Source organism: Arabidopsis lyrata (genome assembly GCF_000004255.2).
Source record: "Arabidopsis lyrata subsp. lyrata unplaced genomic scaffold ARALYscaffold_5, whole genome shotgun sequence".
NCBI lineage: Eukaryota > Viridiplantae > Streptophyta > Magnoliopsida > Brassicales > Brassicaceae > Arabidopsis > Arabidopsis lyrata.
In genome coordinates, this window is record NW_003302551.1 from 1469767 (window position 1) to 1487998 (window position 18232).

General features: G+C 35.4%; 3 protein-coding genes across 3 annotated transcripts; 2 read left to right on the forward strand and 1 right to left on the reverse strand.

The window, feature by feature from the left end:
* Positions 1 to 8170: 8170 nt before the first annotated feature.
* LOC9311245 (F-box/kelch-repeat protein SKIP11) lies at positions 8171 to 10481 on the forward strand. The gene is made up of 2 exons (XM_021025388.1): positions 8171 to 8386; positions 8492 to 10481. The coding sequence occupies exon 2, from the start codon at positions 8735 to 8737 to the stop codon at positions 10127 to 10129; it is 1395 nt and encodes a 464-aa protein (XP_020881047.1). The 5' UTR covers positions 8171 to 8386; positions 8492 to 8734; the 3' UTR covers positions 10130 to 10481.
* A 1455-nt stretch (positions 10482 to 11936) lies between these two features.
* Positions 11937 to 13940, forward strand: LOC9311246. Its single transcript, XM_002875132.2, has 3 exons — positions 11937 to 12578; positions 13180 to 13369; positions 13520 to 13940. The coding sequence occupies exons 1-3, from the start codon at positions 12013 to 12015 to the stop codon at positions 13712 to 13714; spliced, it is 951 nt and encodes a 316-aa protein (XP_002875178.1). The 5' UTR covers positions 11937 to 12012; the 3' UTR covers positions 13715 to 13940.
* Positions 13941 to 14146: 206 nt separating this feature from the next.
* Positions 14147 to 15546, reverse strand: LOC9311247 (F-box protein At2g16450). The gene has a single exon (XM_002876798.2). It carries the CDS (start codon positions 15535 to 15537, stop codon positions 14254 to 14256), a length of 1284 nt encoding a protein of 427 aa, XP_002876844.2. The 5' UTR covers positions 15538 to 15546; the 3' UTR covers positions 14147 to 14253.
* Positions 15547 to 18232: the final 2686 nt, after the last annotated feature.

The window sequence follows — 18232 nt, forward strand, 5'->3', positions numbered from 1 at the left end:
GTTTTTCAGATATCGCCGTTGTTCCTTTTGTGGTTTGGGCTCTCGGGCTTCTCTAAGGTGAGACGGTTTCTTCTCTTCTCGGGTCCCCTCTGTCCTTAATTTTCTCCAGCTCCGGTTGTGTGTGTCTGGATCCGGCGAGCTTCTCTTTTGGAGCAAGCTGCGGGGTCACTTTGGCTCCCTTGGCTTGTTCGTTGCGGTTAGAGGCGTTGGGGGTTCTTGTTTTTGGTGCTCAACGCTTCTCCTCCGTTGGTGGGTTGCTGAAGGTGGCAGCTTCTTCAACCATGGTTATGGCTTCTCCATGTCCGTTAGTCTTCGTCCCCGTCGCTTCATTTCCGGTGGCTTTAAGGTAGAGTTTTGTAGTTGAGGTGTTGTCGGGTTCGGTTCTTGTTGTGATGGTTTGCTTTTTGGTGAATTGGCTTGGTTGTCGAGTGTTGAATAGAGGCGGCGAATAAGTCTAAGTGGCATCGCTAACTCGATGAGCTAGTGTAGAAGTCCACGATTGCTTGTGCGTTTTTGCGTTAGTTCTCGGAGAAGCTGTAGGTTTCTATCTTGAGGTTTTGAGGACGGGCCTTGGATAGTTATGCTCGTGGCAACTACGATGAGGATTCCAATTCTTCGGTCTTGTGGCAACCACGCAAATTTCCGAGTTTCGCGAGCTTGGAATCGGTGTTTCTCCTCATAACTTGGCCATGACTGCTAAGCAGCAATCCTTTGCAATTAGAGTTGTAATGTTGCTTTTTAAATTTTCTGTAGATTATTTTAATCTTTTTCAAGTTTTCCCTGTAATTCTGTCAAAAATAAAAAATGGTATAAAATTTTACCTTTTACCAAAAAAAAAAAAAACATTGTAACATATATGTGTGTGAACGTGATGAAAGAAAGAAATTAGTTAGAAATAAAAAGGAGGAAAAGGAAAAAGACGTGTGCCTAACCAATGTATCATGTATTGGTAAAAAAATGCAAAGATGATACATTATTATTCTTGCTTGTGGAAAATGAAAGTTATAGGGCACACAATTGAATTAAATACTTACGTCTCTCTTTCTCCATCTCTTCCCTTGTCCCTCTCTTCTCATTTCCTTCTCCACGTGTACACGACTCTTATGTCCAATCCTTTTTTTTTTTTCTCATTATCAAAAGTTCAACAACAAATCCTTTTGAGTTTAGTTGTTATGGTGTGAAACTCCATTTTTTTTTTGTTGGTTTAGTTGTTGTTATAGAGCGCAATAGCGCATGCATGTATTTTTTTTTTTAAGACTCAAAAGAGTCATTCATGAGGAATGTTGTTTACATATGTGATATGATGCGGTTCGGTACGAACATTTCGTGTCAATTTATCCGCTTTTACATTTGCACTACGAGAAATTAAAGATAAAGAAAAATTTGTGAATTCCTCTTTGTCGCTCTGTAACTCCTCCAAATACGCTGAAAATGCCGGCCATTCGGTTGGAGAAGACACCATCTTCACCAGGTCTGAACAGTCTGTGAAAAAAGCCACATCTTGGTTATCGGCACCTATCATGCACTTCATTGCCCAAAGAAGAGCTTCCACTTCGGTATGTAAGGGAGAGAGACTTCTACGTAGGTTTGCAGCTCCCATGGTTGACGCCTCTCCATTAACTGAGGTACATATCCAGCCTGTACCTGAAAATTTGAACAAAAGTAATCCAAAAATCATAATTTTGTTTTTATTGTGGTTAATTAAAAAAAAAAGTGGTTAATTGAAAAGTTATGGCCGGGCTTTTCCATCAAAAAAATTATTGTTATAGAAAAAATCAAGGTTAATAAGTTGATTAAAATTAATAAACAAAATTTTAAAGTTTTATGTAACTAATTATATTTTACAAAAAGCACGTGTTGAACGTCGTCTAAAAAGAAGAATCATATGTACCATAACTTAACACGTCATCTCCTTAACGTCGAGCGCGTCGAATGCTGACGCCTGAAAATAACCCCATCGTCGTTTCTCAAACGACAAATCCAAAAATTATAATAATAAATACTAGTATATAGTAAAAAAAAAGAAATGCGTTATTAAAATAAATATTGTTTTCTAACTTAGTGATTGGTTGGCAATTTTGTCTTTCTCTGTCGATAGATGAGAGTGTGATTTAAAGGAAAATTAGTAATGGTCATTATTAAGAATGTAACCATCGATATTGAAAGATAGATATAGAAATGTGGGAAGAACGTGAAGAAATAAAAAAGAATCACGTCACATGGAGACAGCTCTTTTACGAACTCTTATATCCACTCACTTCATTAAATCATTTAAAAAGTGGACTATTTTTAAAAGCAACAGGAAAAAACAACTACTTAATTGTCCCAACAAAACCAATACATCATCTTGCTTTTTTTTTGGGTCCGATTTGTTCATATTTTTGTAATTTTTGTTTTCTAAAATAAAATCTTAATGTTAAATCTTTTTTATTAGACGATCTCTATGTTATTAATATGAAACCTTAATTAGGTCTTTTTTTTTTTTTTGTGCACCACCTTAATTAGGTCTATTTAATAGAAAACATAAACTGAAAACCACATTCTATAAGAAATATCACCTTTATCGAGCCAAAGATACATCATCCTACCCTGAAACGGCTGAACCTCGACTATGTGCTATCGCAAACATCAACATATCATCAAATTCAAGACATATTAATAAAAAACAACACGTACGTTTTTAGGTTTATTTTTAAACAAATACTCGTGTTTTTTAAGATTGCTTTTTAAACATATATGAACCACACACAGAGAAAAAAAAACAGTACTATAGTTGTTTTTTGTTCTCGACATCATGGCTTTGTTTTTGTCGAACAGTTTTTTTTTTTTAGTTCTATTATGTCATGGGATAACACGATTTAGTGTAAGTTATAAAGAACGAGATATATTAGCAAGATTATGGGTCCGATTGGTAACCAAAAGCTGTTAGCTGTTAGTTGGAGCTGTTAGCTTTTCCGGAATAGTGCAAAGCTGTACGAGAAAGCTGTACAAAAAAGCTGAGAGTAAAACTTTTAGTAACGCTTTTGGTAAAGTTTTTGTGATTAGTAACTGCCAAAACTATATACTTTGTAACGCTTTGTACCGCTTTGTAAAGTGGTTACAATCAAAGCCTATATATATTGACTAGCTAGCTACGGTAAATAAATTTAAATGATTGGTTTAAAGATGGATCTTGGATTAGTCGTAAAATCACTTTAGCACCGTCCAATAATACTTCACACGGACATATAAGACTTACACACATAATTCACACGTTATTGCTCTTGATTCGATAACGATGGCCTCGTTCGATGGTCAAATTAATGTGTATCATAAAAAAAAATTCGCAACTTAAAGTTTATTTTTATTTTGACGAATGAGTTGTGGAAGCCCTCTTGGCTCATTGGTTGATCAAGGGTCAATTAATGCTTTCACACCAAGAGGTCTGGGGTTCGAGTCCCAGATACTGCGATTTATTAATAAATTTGCAGATTAATTAATGGAGGTAAGTGTGCATGAGATCTCCAGCGATGTATAATTATAGCCGTTTGCCAGGATTATACGCAGAGAGAGAAATGTCGTCAGGTCGTGGATCATTGAAGGTGTCCGTCAAGAGCATGAAGAAAGAAATGTCGTCTATCGTGGATCTAATAAGGGTCGGAAGGAATTGTCCGTTGTAGAATCGTCTATGTAACAGTTCTCATAATTTGCAAATGCAAAAAATAATAAATCTAGAGGAAAAAAAAAAAAACGAATGAGTTTCCATAAAGTATAAATTATATATTCTGACGTTAATTATATATTCAAGTTATTCAACTTAAATTGATGGAGCCATTATATAGTATAAATATATCATAAATTGATATACTCTTATAGTATATTATAGGTCTTTTTAAAAAATATACAAAAATATATATTATAGGTATATTATATATCATTAGCAGCTAGCGACATGATCAAATATAAGTATGTCCGACATCTATCATTTTGAAGAAGAACACTATTATGCATTGACGTGCAAATGTTTGATTATATAAAAACTTATGAATTTGAGAGCGTTGTAAAGTTATATTTAATCAAATATTCATATAGATTAAGATTTTATTTGCTTTCGCAATTATTGAAAAAAAAAGAGAGATACGTTCGTTTAAAATTTTTGTTTGCTTTCCCTACTAATTTTTTTAAAAGATATATTTGGTTTTGTTTCAAAGCATACGATTGTGCTTTGACTTTTATGAAAAGAAAGAAAGAAAGAAGAAGATGGTGTTCGTCTCTTTCCATCAAAAACGTGAACACAATAGCACGTGATTGTGCTTTCTTACCAATCTTCATATAGTTTTCGCTTAACTACGAAAAAGATGAAAACCACGAAGATGATTTTAAAGGATACGTTGCTCATCCGATGATGGTTAATTCAAAACCGAATATGATTACACAAGTTTCTTTATGAACACGAAGTTTGAAAAACGACCAAGACCTATGATTTAAAATCAATGGAGATATACAAATACGATGATGCATTTTTCATGCGGTTCTCCCAATACCTTTAACATTTATTAATGTATAATTAGAATCATATATAGCAAAAAATTTATTTACTGAACAAGTTTTTGCGGAGGACGGGTGGAGACCAGAAACACATCTTCTTTCGTTGTCCATATACTAAACAAGTTTGGGAGAAACCCACCAAAAGTTTACTACACTTCGGGCTGGGTATAACTACGGACACTCATTTCAGGTATGACGTTTGATCAACAACCCATATTTTCCTTGAGATATGCTCTTCAACTCACAACTCATTCGTTTAGAGAGAAAGGAACAACCGTAGACATGGCGAGACTCTTCACCAGCCACTCATCTTCAAAACTTCATCGATAAAACAATCAGAAACCGCCTAAGCATCCTTCGAAATAATCTATGTACTCGATTTGGTCGAAAGAAAAGTGTCTCAACAATTTTAATTGCCTACATAGTCATATAAAATACAGATTTATAAAACAATAGTATTACATTAAATTAGCAGTTTCTTTTAATTAATAGGACGGTTAATAATTTTTCGATTGTTTTGGAGAAGATGGTACAAATGGTTACAAATAATCAAATTAGCGTTATATAATGACACTATAATGAGGTTCAAAATCTATATTATTAATTGGGAATCACTACATATTAAACAACCTTATAAAGGGTAAAATATTACAAAAGATGCCATTGATTTTTAGTGTTTTTAAATAACTTCATTAAGGGTACAATAGTAATCACAAAATTAATATATTTAAATACAAAATAGTTAAATTCTTTAAAATAATTATTAATTTCCAAAAAAATAAACTAATTTTCTCTCTCTTATTAATTATGGACGAAAATTTGAAATTAATTTCTAAAAAGTTTTTAACCAATGAGAATTGAAAAACTAAGATTTGATATCCAACTAAAATTTTATATAAACTAATTTTATATATTTTGTATTCAAAACAAATTATGCAGCAATAGCATATCCCTTTTAGAGATGTATCTCAAATTTTTATTTTTAGTCCAAAAATCAAATTAATTATGATTAAACAATGAAAAGAATAATATGCATAATTTAGCTAAGGAAAGAAACATTAATAAAAATTTTAAAATATATTTGTTATTTTAACAACATATATATTAATCTGCAAAACTCACAGTATGTATTGTATGGTATTTAAAGGTAAGCAAACAAGAATTTGGTTTATGAATTTAATGGAATGAAATGAAAATAGGATTACGAGACGGGACGAGATGAGAACATAAATTAAAAATCAAACTAAATATCCAACTGGTATGTGTTCGGCTTATGAGCACTATATAAAATAAATTTGTTTACACACATAATTCTGTACGTACGTTTTCATTTACACATATTCTATTTATGCTGGATACGAGACCGTCATATATTTATTTCACGTATACGAGACGGGTTATGGAACGAAGAATTTATGACAGATACAGGACGGGATAGGTTTCCCATTCCAATATAGTTATGCCTAGCTAATATACATGAAATAACCAAACTAAAACCGAATCCATATCCTATATAACACATGTTATCAAACTGTTAGAAATGTTTTGATTAGTTTAGAAAATAAAAACCGTAACATCATTTAACTTTTGCAACTAAATTATATCTTAATTATTTCTTAAATATAATTTCACACGTACGTGTAGGTCCGAATCTTAAAATATAACTATGCACTAACGCAACTGACTTTCGTTCATTACTCTAACTATATAATATTTATACTATTATGAAGTTCACTAACACAACAAAATATTTTATATTTTTAAAATCTATATAAAAATTTATATATATAAAGATATCTCTGCACATACGTGTGAATTCAGATCTAATACACTAAAATATATATCATAGAAACAACAAATAATCTATATTGAATTAAAATTTGTTAGAAAATTTTTTAAAATATGAAACCCCGCACGTATGTGCGGGTCGGGATCTAGTTATATATAATCGGTAACATTTTAACGGTTTGAATAATAAAATTATAAAAAATAAATATACATATAGGCAAAAAGTAATTAAAATGTCAAACAAAAAAATTTTAATTTTTTGAGCCGCTTAATAGTAGGAGTGATTGCCCACCGCTTTGTTTGGGTGGTTGACAACGGTCTATTTGTTTGCTTCTTACCACTTTCTATCGTCGTTTTTTCCAATCGTTTCAGTTAACTACTTAATTATTTAATAAATTTTGTGGCACTTGTCTTTGGCTCAAATCCGGCTTCTACAGATTCTTTGAGAACGTCGTTAAACTGGTTTGTTTCAGGTTTCTCTTTAGTTCTTAGAATTCATGGCCTTTTTTTCGGTTGTCTTTTATGTTTGATATTCCTTCCTTTTTTTTTTTCAGATTTTGACTCTCTCTTTTTTCTAGATGTTTGGTCTTTTATAGTTGTTTATTTATCTCCGGGAGTTTTCTTTATACTCGCCGGCAAATGTCTCTGGAAGTTTATGTACTCACCGGCTCAATTGTAGTTCAATCGTATCTCATCAATGAATATCAACTTAAAAAAAAAAGAACATGATCATGAAATATAATAAAAATGTATAGAACATATATAAGTCACATAGAATAGTAAAGTCTTTGAATTAAGAAGAAGTCGGTAATCTGCTAAACACACAACGACTACATTACTAAACAAAATTTCTAATCACAACCCTAACATTACTGCGCTATTTTAATCAAAAAGGTATTATTATGCTATATATTTTTATAAATTATGTAATTCCACTTGTTACTACTAGTAGACTTGCAAACACTGATTCGTGAAAGAACAACAAGTACTTGGTTTGGTTATAATCACTGACATTTTCTATGTATAATCATTTATTATGATTCTCATATATAAAGCATTTGCCTATTTGTTAAAATATTGTACTTTCATAATACTATAGAAGATGTTGGAAAAAACGAAAAAAAAAAGATAAAGAATATGAAAATTGAATGACGTGGGATTTGTAAACAGCTTTTTTTCTGTAAGTAATTAAATTCCTTTTGACCACTGAAATTTAACAGCTGAAGTACTCTGAAACATCTGCATTCGACGCTGAAAAGTAGATTGTTTCTTTTTCCTGATTTCCTCACGCTCAAAAATATATACATTTCCACAAAATATCAATTATCCAGAATAAAAATATCCTTATCAGTAGCAAAAACTGTAAGAATAAATATATTTTTAATAGAAAATTGGACCAAAAACATCACTAAAGGAGATTAAGCCTTTCTACTAACTAAAAGTCTAAAACAAACTTAAAATAATACATGTATTTAAAGGTGGCCAATCGTTTAGGTCTCCAGATTTTTTTTAATTTAGAAGATATTAAATGTGAATTAAAAACTTAATCTAACTCTCTTTTTGGTTTTCTTACAAATAAAATAAAAAAGCTCTCTTTTTGACAGCTAATCAAAGCAAATCTAATTTATGGAAAAAAAAAACCCAAAATTAATATATTTGCGTTAGTTGAGATAGTTTTGGTACTCTAATTAGTATTTACAGTACTCCCAATTTTTAACTTTTTTTTATTTTCAATTTTATAATTGGTGATAAAAAAGGCAGTAATAAATATATTAGTTAGTCAGATTATTTTCCGTTTTAAATTTTTATTTGACTGCATTAAAATTAAAAAGTTAACAAAAGAGGAATAAACAACAAGAGAGAGAAAAAGAAAGAAAGAATTGTTCCTCTCAAAGATTTTAACTTTGAGCTCTCTCTGAGAAACCAAAGCTTCACTCTGATTCGCAGAGCGAATCAAAAGAGACGACACAGAGAAGAAGAAGAAACGCGAAGAACAGAAACAGCTCTCTTAAGCTTTTCTTAATTATTATTATTAATTATTATTTCTCTCTTCTTAATCCCTAAATCTCTCGTAAGTCCTCTCTTCTCCAATCTCTGAATTCGTATTATAATAATAATAATCTGTTAATTATCAACCAATCCTTAAAGTATCAATTTTTAATTTCTCTTCAAGCAGATGGAATCATGAACCAGATCGGGATCGAAAGATGATTTGAGTTTCCGGGTTTGATTCTTTTTCCCCTTTTTGTGAAATTGGGTTGGAATCTGGAGATCTGGATCTTGAAAAGGTTGAAACTTTACGTGTGTTTGGTGGTGTTGATTTTGTGATTGGTTAAATCTAGAATCTGAATCCATTTGGGTTTGGGATTGGGATTGATCTGATTTGATAACATCAAGAAATTTGTAGTCTTTGGAAGAAATGTTGGAAGATCGATCACCAGATTCGTGTTTGATTACAAGGGTTTTCTCAAGCTCTCGTCTTTCTGAATCAAACTGGTCTAAGTCTTACATGTATCCAGAGGATGATGATAAGCTCGGGAATGGTAAAAGACCTTTGGAGGTTGTTGGTGAGATTAGACAGACCAAATCACTTAAATTAATGGGTTTTTCTATTACTTATGATAGCGATTCATCTGACTATTCATTGAGTGGTGGGGAGGAGCAAGCAGATGCTGTGATTGGTGATGGCTCATCGTCGAGGCAGGAGCAAGAACAATCTGATTCTAATGACAATGGTGGTGATTCTACGGATTCGCATTCTCTTATCAATGAGATTGGGAGGGACAATTCGATTGACTGTTTGATCCGCTGCTCGAGGTCTGATTATGGTTCAATTGCTTCTTTGAACCGGAATTTCCGTTCTTTGGTAAAGAGTGGAGAGATTTATAGATTAAGGCGACAAAGCGGGTTTGTTGAACATTGGGTTTACTTCTCTTGCCAGCTCTTGGAATGGGTTGCATTCGATCCTGTCGAGAGAAGGTGGATGCAGTTACCAACTATGCCTTCCAGTGGTACCTTCATGTGTGCCGATAAGGAGTCTCTGGCCGTTGGGACGGATCTGCTTGTCTTAGGAAAAGATGCTTCTTCTCATGTAATATACAGATACAGTCTACTGACTAATTCTTGGTCTTCTGGTATGAAGTTGAACTCTCCGAGGTGTTTGTTTGGATCCGCGAGCCTTGGAGAGATTGCTATATTCGCTGGGGGATGTGATTCCCAGAGAAAGACTCTTGATTTTGCGGAAATGTATAATTCTGAGCTTCAAACTTGGATAACTCTTCCAAGGATGAACAAACCGAGGAAGATGTGTTCGGGTGTTTTTATGGATGGGAAGTTCTATGTAATTGGAGGAATCGGTGGTGCTGATTCTAAAGTCTTGACCTGCGGTGAAGAATATGATTTGGAGACCAAGAAATGGACTCAAATCCCTGACTTGTCGCCTCCAAGAAGCCTTGCTGATCAAGCTGATATGTCACCAGCACAAGAAGCACCGCCTCTTGTTGCGGTTGTGAATAACCAATTGTACGCTGCTGATCACGCCGATATGGAAGTGAGGAAGTATGATAAGGAGAATAAGAAATGGTTAACTGTTGGAAGATTGCCTGAAAGAGCTGGCTCGGTTAACGGATGGGGACTTGCTTTTAGAGCTTGTGGGGAGCGGTTAATCGTTATTGGTGGACCGAAGTACTCGGGAGGTGGGTTCATAGAGCTGAATTCTTGGATACCGAGCGACGGTGGTCCACCTCAGTGGACATTGCTTGACAGGAAACATTCTCCTAATTTCGTATACAATTGCGCAGTGATGGGTTGCTAAAAGAACACACATTCATAATACTACTATCCATTTGAAGACCCTCCAGATTCTTGTTGATGGGTTTTCGCTCACACGTCAAAAGACACCATTGAAGGTCCCAAGCTCCAACCTTTATGCTTCTTCTTCCATATTTGTTTCCCTTACAAAATTTTCAATTTGAATACAATCATCTCTGTATTGTTAGAAACCAGACAAAGTCCCAAGGAGATTCCACAAAAAAAAGAAAGAAAAAAAAAAAAAAAACTGAAACAGGTTTATTATAATAAGTTAGTTAAAAATTGAAGCTTTTTAGAGTTTGCCAGATGTGGTTAACATTGTTGTATGTGTTTTAATCAAATTTGTTTTCTAATAATCTGCTTTTGTTCTAAAATTTTTATGTTTGTAGCCCATTTTTTGGTCTTTGTTCATAGTTGTTTTGCTTTTGAGTTTTATTGTTTTTCTATTTTGGTTTTGCTTTAATTTTACAGGTCGAATCGTTCGATTCACTTTACAACGTTGGTTTAAAGTGTTTGTCATTTTTATGACGACAAAAAAAAGTGTCACTTTTGTTTTTTTTTGTTGGGGTAAGGAGGGGCAAATGTTATGTCTTTATAGATGTGTCCTTTAAGATATCTCAATCTGTTGCTTGCAAGTTATTCAATTTTTGTTATGAATGTTTTTGGACTCCTTCGTTTTGTTCCTTTAGCTTTTAGGCTCTTTAGATTTTCGTAATTTTAGTGTCGAAAACAAATTCCAACCCAAGCTAGTATTTATCAATCGAAGCAATTCGAAGACTGTGAACCAAAATGATTTTTCTAATAGAGTTGTTCAAATTGTGACTATAATTTTTTTTTTTTGGGTCAAGTAATTAACTATAAATTTATAATGCTCTTTTTACGTTGTTTGCTTATGAGTGTTTCATTTGCTCTCTGCCAATATACACGATTACATAATGTATTTAAACAAAATAACTAGAATTTTTTTTTATCGTCTACAACTCACACATGCACATTACTCAAGATCCCTGTTCTAAAAATCCCCGCCTAGCCCCGATTACTCCCCGCTTAATCGCTAGGCCCACCCTATCCGCCTCGATTAATGACTAATCCCCTAAAAAATCAGTAACCCGATTATTCTCCGCCTAATCCGATTACTTCCCGCCTAATCCGATTATTTTCCACCTTATCTTATATACCCCGATTATTTTTTAGATTGCAAGTATAAAAAAACCTTTTATTTTTGTTATTCAATCATTTGAATGGGGAGTTTGTGATGTTTTACAATAACTTGTGTTCAAATTTTAATAAAAATCATAAATTTGTAATAAAAATCATAAATTTTTACAATATTGGATTAATATATTTTAAAAATATTAAAATAACCCTAAAACTAATCCCCGATTAATCCCCGATTTTAATCCGATTTTCCGATTAATCGCTAGGCCCATGCCGACCGCCCGACTAGCGCCTAGCGATTTTTCAAACAAGGCTCAAGATGAATCGAAATTAGGACACAACGACATCACTAACATAAGTTATGTTCAAACTTTATGTAAAATCCCATAGACAAATATAAATACTAAAAAATATAAATAGACATTCAAATATAAGGAGAGAAGTTAAAAAAAAAAAAAAAAGACATTCAAATATAAGATCTTTATAGGAATATCAAAATTTTGCAGAATAATACTCCTCTTTCTTCAACATATCACTCTCAATTCGAAAATTCAGAAAAAACATGTGTTGTTAAAGAAAAGCCCAACTAAAAATTTGGGCCTAATAATGTTAAGGCCCATTTCTTGTTAAAATCTCGCAGGGTTTAAGTTTCTGATTTTACTCAGCAAAACACCATTATCGCTCTGTAGAAAAAAGCTTACATTTTCGTACACCACTCTCACTGAGAAGATGAATTCACTTCATCGTGTAATAGGATTGATCACCAGAACAACCCCGAATCCAATTTCTTCAAGAATTTCGCATACCCGTTTAAATCTCCCATCGATTCTCGTCAATTTGATGTCCACAAAATCTGGAAACGATGAAGACAAATGGAACGACGCTTGGGAATCAGCTTGGTTACCAGATGATCTCACAGATAAAATACGAGCTCCATGGGAGACAGATGTTAACTTCTCTGTAAAAGAATCAACGGCCACGACTGAAGAAATCGATGTGGAAGCAAAAGCGTTCGTAGAAGATATGAATGAGCATTGGAACGAGAGGAGAGGGAAGAGTGGGAAAGTGGAGAAGAGAGAAGAGAAGAATAAGAAAGAGATTGGAGATGGAGAAGAATCATCATCATCGCTTTATAGTTTGGAGACGATGAAGAAAGATTATAGATTGAAGAAACAAAGAGTTCATGCTTCTTTGTGGGTTAAAGAGATTGAGAAATTGGAAGAAGCTAAATTAGGTGATTCTGGATCTGGTGGTGGAGCTGATGATATTGATAGGCTTCTTGATAGTTGTTCAGAGTAAGGATTCTGTTTTTTGCCCTAATTTCAATTTCGATTTAGGGTTTTTGTTGGATCAGTCTTGTGTTATACTTTACTTCACTAGGTTTGTGGTTTAGCTAATCTTTGAAATGGTGTAATGACTTGTTTGAGATTGAACATATATAGAGATTGCTCTGAGGATGATTTTTGGTGATTTTGATTGAAGCTTTCACTTACATGCTTATGTTTGAAGATCTATGATTAACGTTTTAGCTAACTACATGAACAAGATTTGTGATTTTCTTGTGTACAATCTCTCAAGCATGTTCATTTTAGTGTATTGAGTTTCACAAAAATGAACATGCTTGAGAGATTGCTATGGGGAATTCTGGTGGTTTTGATATAATTGAAAGATCTGTGATTTACGTTTTAGCTAAGCCCTGAATAAGATTCTGATTTTCTTCTGTGCAATCTCTCAAGCATGTTCATTTAGTGCATTGAGTTGCATGATATATGTTAGAGAGATTGCTATTGGATTTGCTTGGGGTTTCAATTGTCTTCAAGTTCTTTGTTATGTTCATGTTTGAAGATCGGTGTGCTTGTTGGTGGTTTTGATCTTTTGATGGTTGAAAACATTCAGGATTTTCGACTCTGTAGACCATGATTTTGACAAATTGGAGGTTTCGAGTGGATCTGAACTGAAGAACAAGCCTGATGGTTGGGAATCAACAGCAAAGGAACAAGATGGAAATCTCTGGGAGATGTCACAAAGAGAAGAAGACATTCTTCTCCAAGAATTTGATCGTCGGACTGCCTTCTGCAAATTTCAGGTACCACCCAAATCTTCATACAAATGATCCCATTGTCTATACATCAAAAATCTGTTTTCATATAAGTTTGATATCTTGCAATAGAACCATTCCAAACGTGGGACTTTCTAGATTTCTTCGGCATGTTTTTGAAATTTGATCGATGCGCAGATAGCGAGTTTTATAAAGCAACACATATTCAGTAGGAGAAGACCGATTGATGGGTGGAGATACATGATCGAAGTGATTGGTCCAAATGCGAGGAAAGGGAAAGGAAGTGTTTCTAGGCTCCCGGCTTTATCGGATGTGTCGACTCAGCCCTTCAAAGAAGAAACTGGCAGCCTCACTACTTCGAAGCGCCGGTAGAAGACCTAAAGTAGTGAAAATCATTTCAAATCGTGTCACAGTGATTGTTAGATTGTTAAAATGATCATCAAGTACTTACACTTTTTAAGGCCATATCGATTCTTTTTTTTTCCTATATAAATACAAGATTCACCATCTAAGACAAGACCCATATTGTTACAGATAACCAAATCTGTAAAATTTAAGAACATGTCCTCTACAGTTCTACCATCCCGGGTTTATATTAGCATCAGTCTTCTTTTTTTTTTTTGTTCAAAATATTAGCATCTGTCTTCATGTTCTTAAACTATGCAATTTATTGTTAGCTTAGTTTTGAAAAGTTGAAACAATGGGTCTTGTATTAGATGTTGACAAAGAACAGAGGACAAATCTCATCCAGAAGCAACGATTTTGAAAATTAAAGCACATATACTCGGATTAAAGACGTAGAACTAACAGAAACAACAAAACCATGTTCTTGAATAATAGATGTATAAAGCTAGTTAAAGAGAGAAAAACAGTAAAATAGATAAGAGCACAAAATGACAACACTACAAGTTTTATTCTGAATCTGATGATTCATAATATTCTGGCTGCACCAAAGGAGGATGGACTGACTTGAGTTGCTTTAAATCGTTAACATCAAGATCCTCTACGTGGTTTACAAAGGTGCAAACGCTACAAGTTTTCTTAAACGCTTCACCAAAACCTTGGATTTCAACACGTTGGAGAGTGTTCTTTTCGGGATTGAAGTAGAAAACATAAAACGGTTGTTTAGGTGTATACTTGCGCATGGAAAACACTATTTCACCCGAAGCAGTGGCTCCAGCGATAGAAAGGTGACGACGGAAGAATGTATCATCGGTCCAAGTGTAGGCATATTTAGACCATTTCTGTTTCTCAACATCCTCTAGAACCCACACACGCAACTCGTTAGTGGCATCAGCGTCGAGATTTTCCTCCAAATACTCATCGAGATCTTTACCATAATAACAAATCTCATAAATGTCGACATCATCCTCCCAATAAATCACAGCTAATTTGCCCTTGTAGTTGATCAATCGACAAAACCTTTCTACGTCAATAAAGGTGAATGTCTCAGACCGAACATCAAAGCAAACTATCACATAATCAAACGATATTTCAGCTCTCTCAGCTAAGAAATACAAAACCCCATTGATGCACATCCCATGACTCTTAATACCAGGTCGTTCTGGTGAGGGAAACTTTATCTTTCTCCACGTGAGATCTCCATTATCTCCAAATGTAAGGATTTTATCACGACCAGGGCCAGAGGGATAACGGATGGACAAGGCCTTGTATTGCTTGTCAATGGGGTCAAACCCGAAAAAGCTATACGCTTTTCTATAAGTATAACGATTAGGTAAGATTGCATACCGTCCTGTGTTGGGGTTACATATCAGAGGTCTAGCTTGGTATCGACAACCATAGATATAGATCAAGCCAGAAGCGTAGCCAATTGAAAAATATTTTATGTCACCATAATAATTGATCAGTAGACCGTCTGGAGAGAACTTCACATGAAACTCAGCGGCTGCTACAAGAGTCGACAACGATTTCTCATATGGATTCTCAAGCTGAGGCGTTGAGAAGAAGCTCCACACACCATTGGATTCTCCCCTATAGTCGCCGTTTTCTGCGATGGCGAATAAGAGACGCGGCTTAGCGGAGGACCTGGTCTGGAACAACTCGTTGAAGTATGGACTAGCAAACATTGACGCCCATCGCTTCGACACGCAACGAAACCTAGCCACTGACTTTGAAGGCAATCTCGACAATATCTCCATGATGAGATCAGTCGTTATGGAAGATGATGAATTCATAATTGCGGCTCGAACCAAGAAAGAGAGACCTAGCTACGATCATGTATTTATTTTCCGATTTTTGTCGGTTAAGAAAAACAAAAATGGGCTAATTTTAACGTCCAAGTGGGCCACTAGCTATTGGATTGAGAAATTGGAAGAAGCTAAATTGGATCTAGGCTTGATGAAATGGTTCCATAATTTGTTTGAGATATGTTTAGGTGTATACAACACTAATCTTTTTTTTTTGAATCTAATGTTAAATTATATTCAAAAGAAAAATAAGATCGTTTTTACAACTTGTGCAACGGGTATTTGAAAAAGAATAGTTGAAAAAAGAAGTTTAGAATAACTTGGTAGAGGAAGATCTTAAACACGAGCTCTTATCCATGCTTGGTAGGCTGTTTCATATCGGCTATCTCCCTGTATGCGGATTGCCGAAATCCGGTTTCTGACTTGCTTATCAATCCAGACAATTAGAGTATCAGCTGGTTGTGAATTCTCCCCATGTCGTCTCCCATTTCGTTCCTTCCATTACGTGTATACAACGACTTGAAAAACATATCTGATGAGGAATCCTTCCACTCGAGCTAGTTGTTGGTTTGAAATATATTCGAGGATGAGTGTCCAGTCGGTTGTGTACCGAGATTTAAGAAGCCCTGTCGCAAGCGCTTTCCAGATCGTGGAGCTGTATTGACATGAGAAGAAGAGGTGATCTATGGTCTCCAATTGATTTTGACAAAGCACACATGTTCCCGAGGCTCCATGATCCCACTTAATAATACGTTCCCCCATGTGGAGTCTCTTATGGGCTGCCAACCACACACAAAATGAATATTTTGGTGTTGCGTGTGCAAACCAGACTCCGCTGTGCCACGAGACTGTGGTGGATGTGGTTCGAATGTGGTTCCACGTATCTCTCGTGGAGAAACTTGGTCTGAATATGTCATGTTTCCCACGCCAAAGAAACTTGTCCTCACTCTCAGTTTGTTTTTGTCGCTGCAGGTGCAGTTCTTCTTCTATGGCATTCAAGTGGTTATTTCGGTGTCTTCTCCGTCGACGATTAACCCAAGCAGCAGCTAAAGAGCTCGTCTTACTTATCCCCATGTCTATAAATCCCCGAGAGCCAACACTGTCCACCAGAGTGCCCATTGATGACCAGTTGTCATACCAAAAAGAGGTTTTTAACCCATTCCCGACTTCCACTTTACAGAAAGGCTTCGCCATTTCCCTGTACTTGAGGAGCTTTTTCCATATCCAAGAACCCTTTGTGGTATCGTTATTGAGAGACCAGAGAGAAGCCTGCTTAAGAATAGAGGACTGAATCCATTTAACCCATAGAGAGTTGCTGTGCGAGACTATTCGCCATATAAGTTTCAAACAGCAAACTGTGTTGGCCTCCTTTAACGACCGCAGCCCAAGACCACCCTCTTGCTTCGGCTTGCATACATTATCCCATGAGATCTTAGCCTTATGTGAGTTTAGATCAGTACCCGACCAAAGGAAAGCGGAGCAGAGTTTTTCTATTTCCCGGATACAAGCGCTAGGTAGGCGGTAGGCTGCCAACCAAAAATTGCAGATGCTCCATAAGATGGAGGAAATCAAATTTAGCCGACCTGCAAAAGAGAGAAACCGTGAAGTCCACGACTCAATTCTCTTTCGGAGCTGCTCGATCAATGGCCTCTAGTCCACCGCTGAGAGTCTCTTTGTTACCAATGGTAGCCCAAGGTAACGGACCGGTAAGTGGCCTACTTCAAATGGAAAAAGCGAGGCTAGCTGATGAGTAGATGCAACCGTATTTCCAGCCAAATAAAGAGTGGATTTCTCCATGCTTATTTTTAAACCTGAGCATTTAGCAAAAGCATCAAAAACTGCGACGATACCTTCAACAGAGCGTACTTGTCCATCCGATAATACCATAAGATCATCCGCAAATGAGTGAGACCCAACTTCTTGCACCTTGGATGGTATCCGAATTTTCTATTTACCGCAGCTTTATCGAGCATTTTCGAGAGCACGTCCATACTTATAACAAATAGATATGGTGAGAGTGAGCAGCCGTGTCTTAAGCCACGAGAGCTTCGGAAATATCCCGCTAATTCCCCATTGACCTGAACCGAGAAAGAGGCCGTGGAAACACATAACATAATCCAGTGAATGAATGTTGGCGGGAAGTTTAAAGCCGAGAGAACTTTACCCAGGAATGACCATTGAACGGAGTCAAAGGCTTTTGATATATCAATCTTTATGGCACAACGAGCAGAGACAGAATTTTTATGATAGTCTTTGACAAGTTCAGTGGCGAGAAGCACATTTTCGATCAAGAGACGGTCTTTAACAAAAGCCGATTGATTCCCAGCAATAAACCTTGGGAGAATACCTTTTAGCCGGTTTGCAATGATTTTTGAGATCACTTTGTAGAGTACATTACAGCAAGAGATTGGCCGAAAGTCCTTCATCTCCTTAGCACCTTTCTTTTTAGGGATTAGTGCTAGAATGGTAGCATTAAGACTCTTTGGTAAGAAACCCTTTGCAAAAAAAGATTGTACTGCCAATATAAATTCCGTGCCTATAATCTCCCAAGATGCTTTGTAAAATTCAGAAGTATAGCCATCAGGGCCCGGAGACTTATCGTTTGGCATGGCAAACAAAACTTTTTTAATTTCTTCTCCTGAGACAACACGAGTGAGAGTTTGATGATCCAAGTCATTAGGGA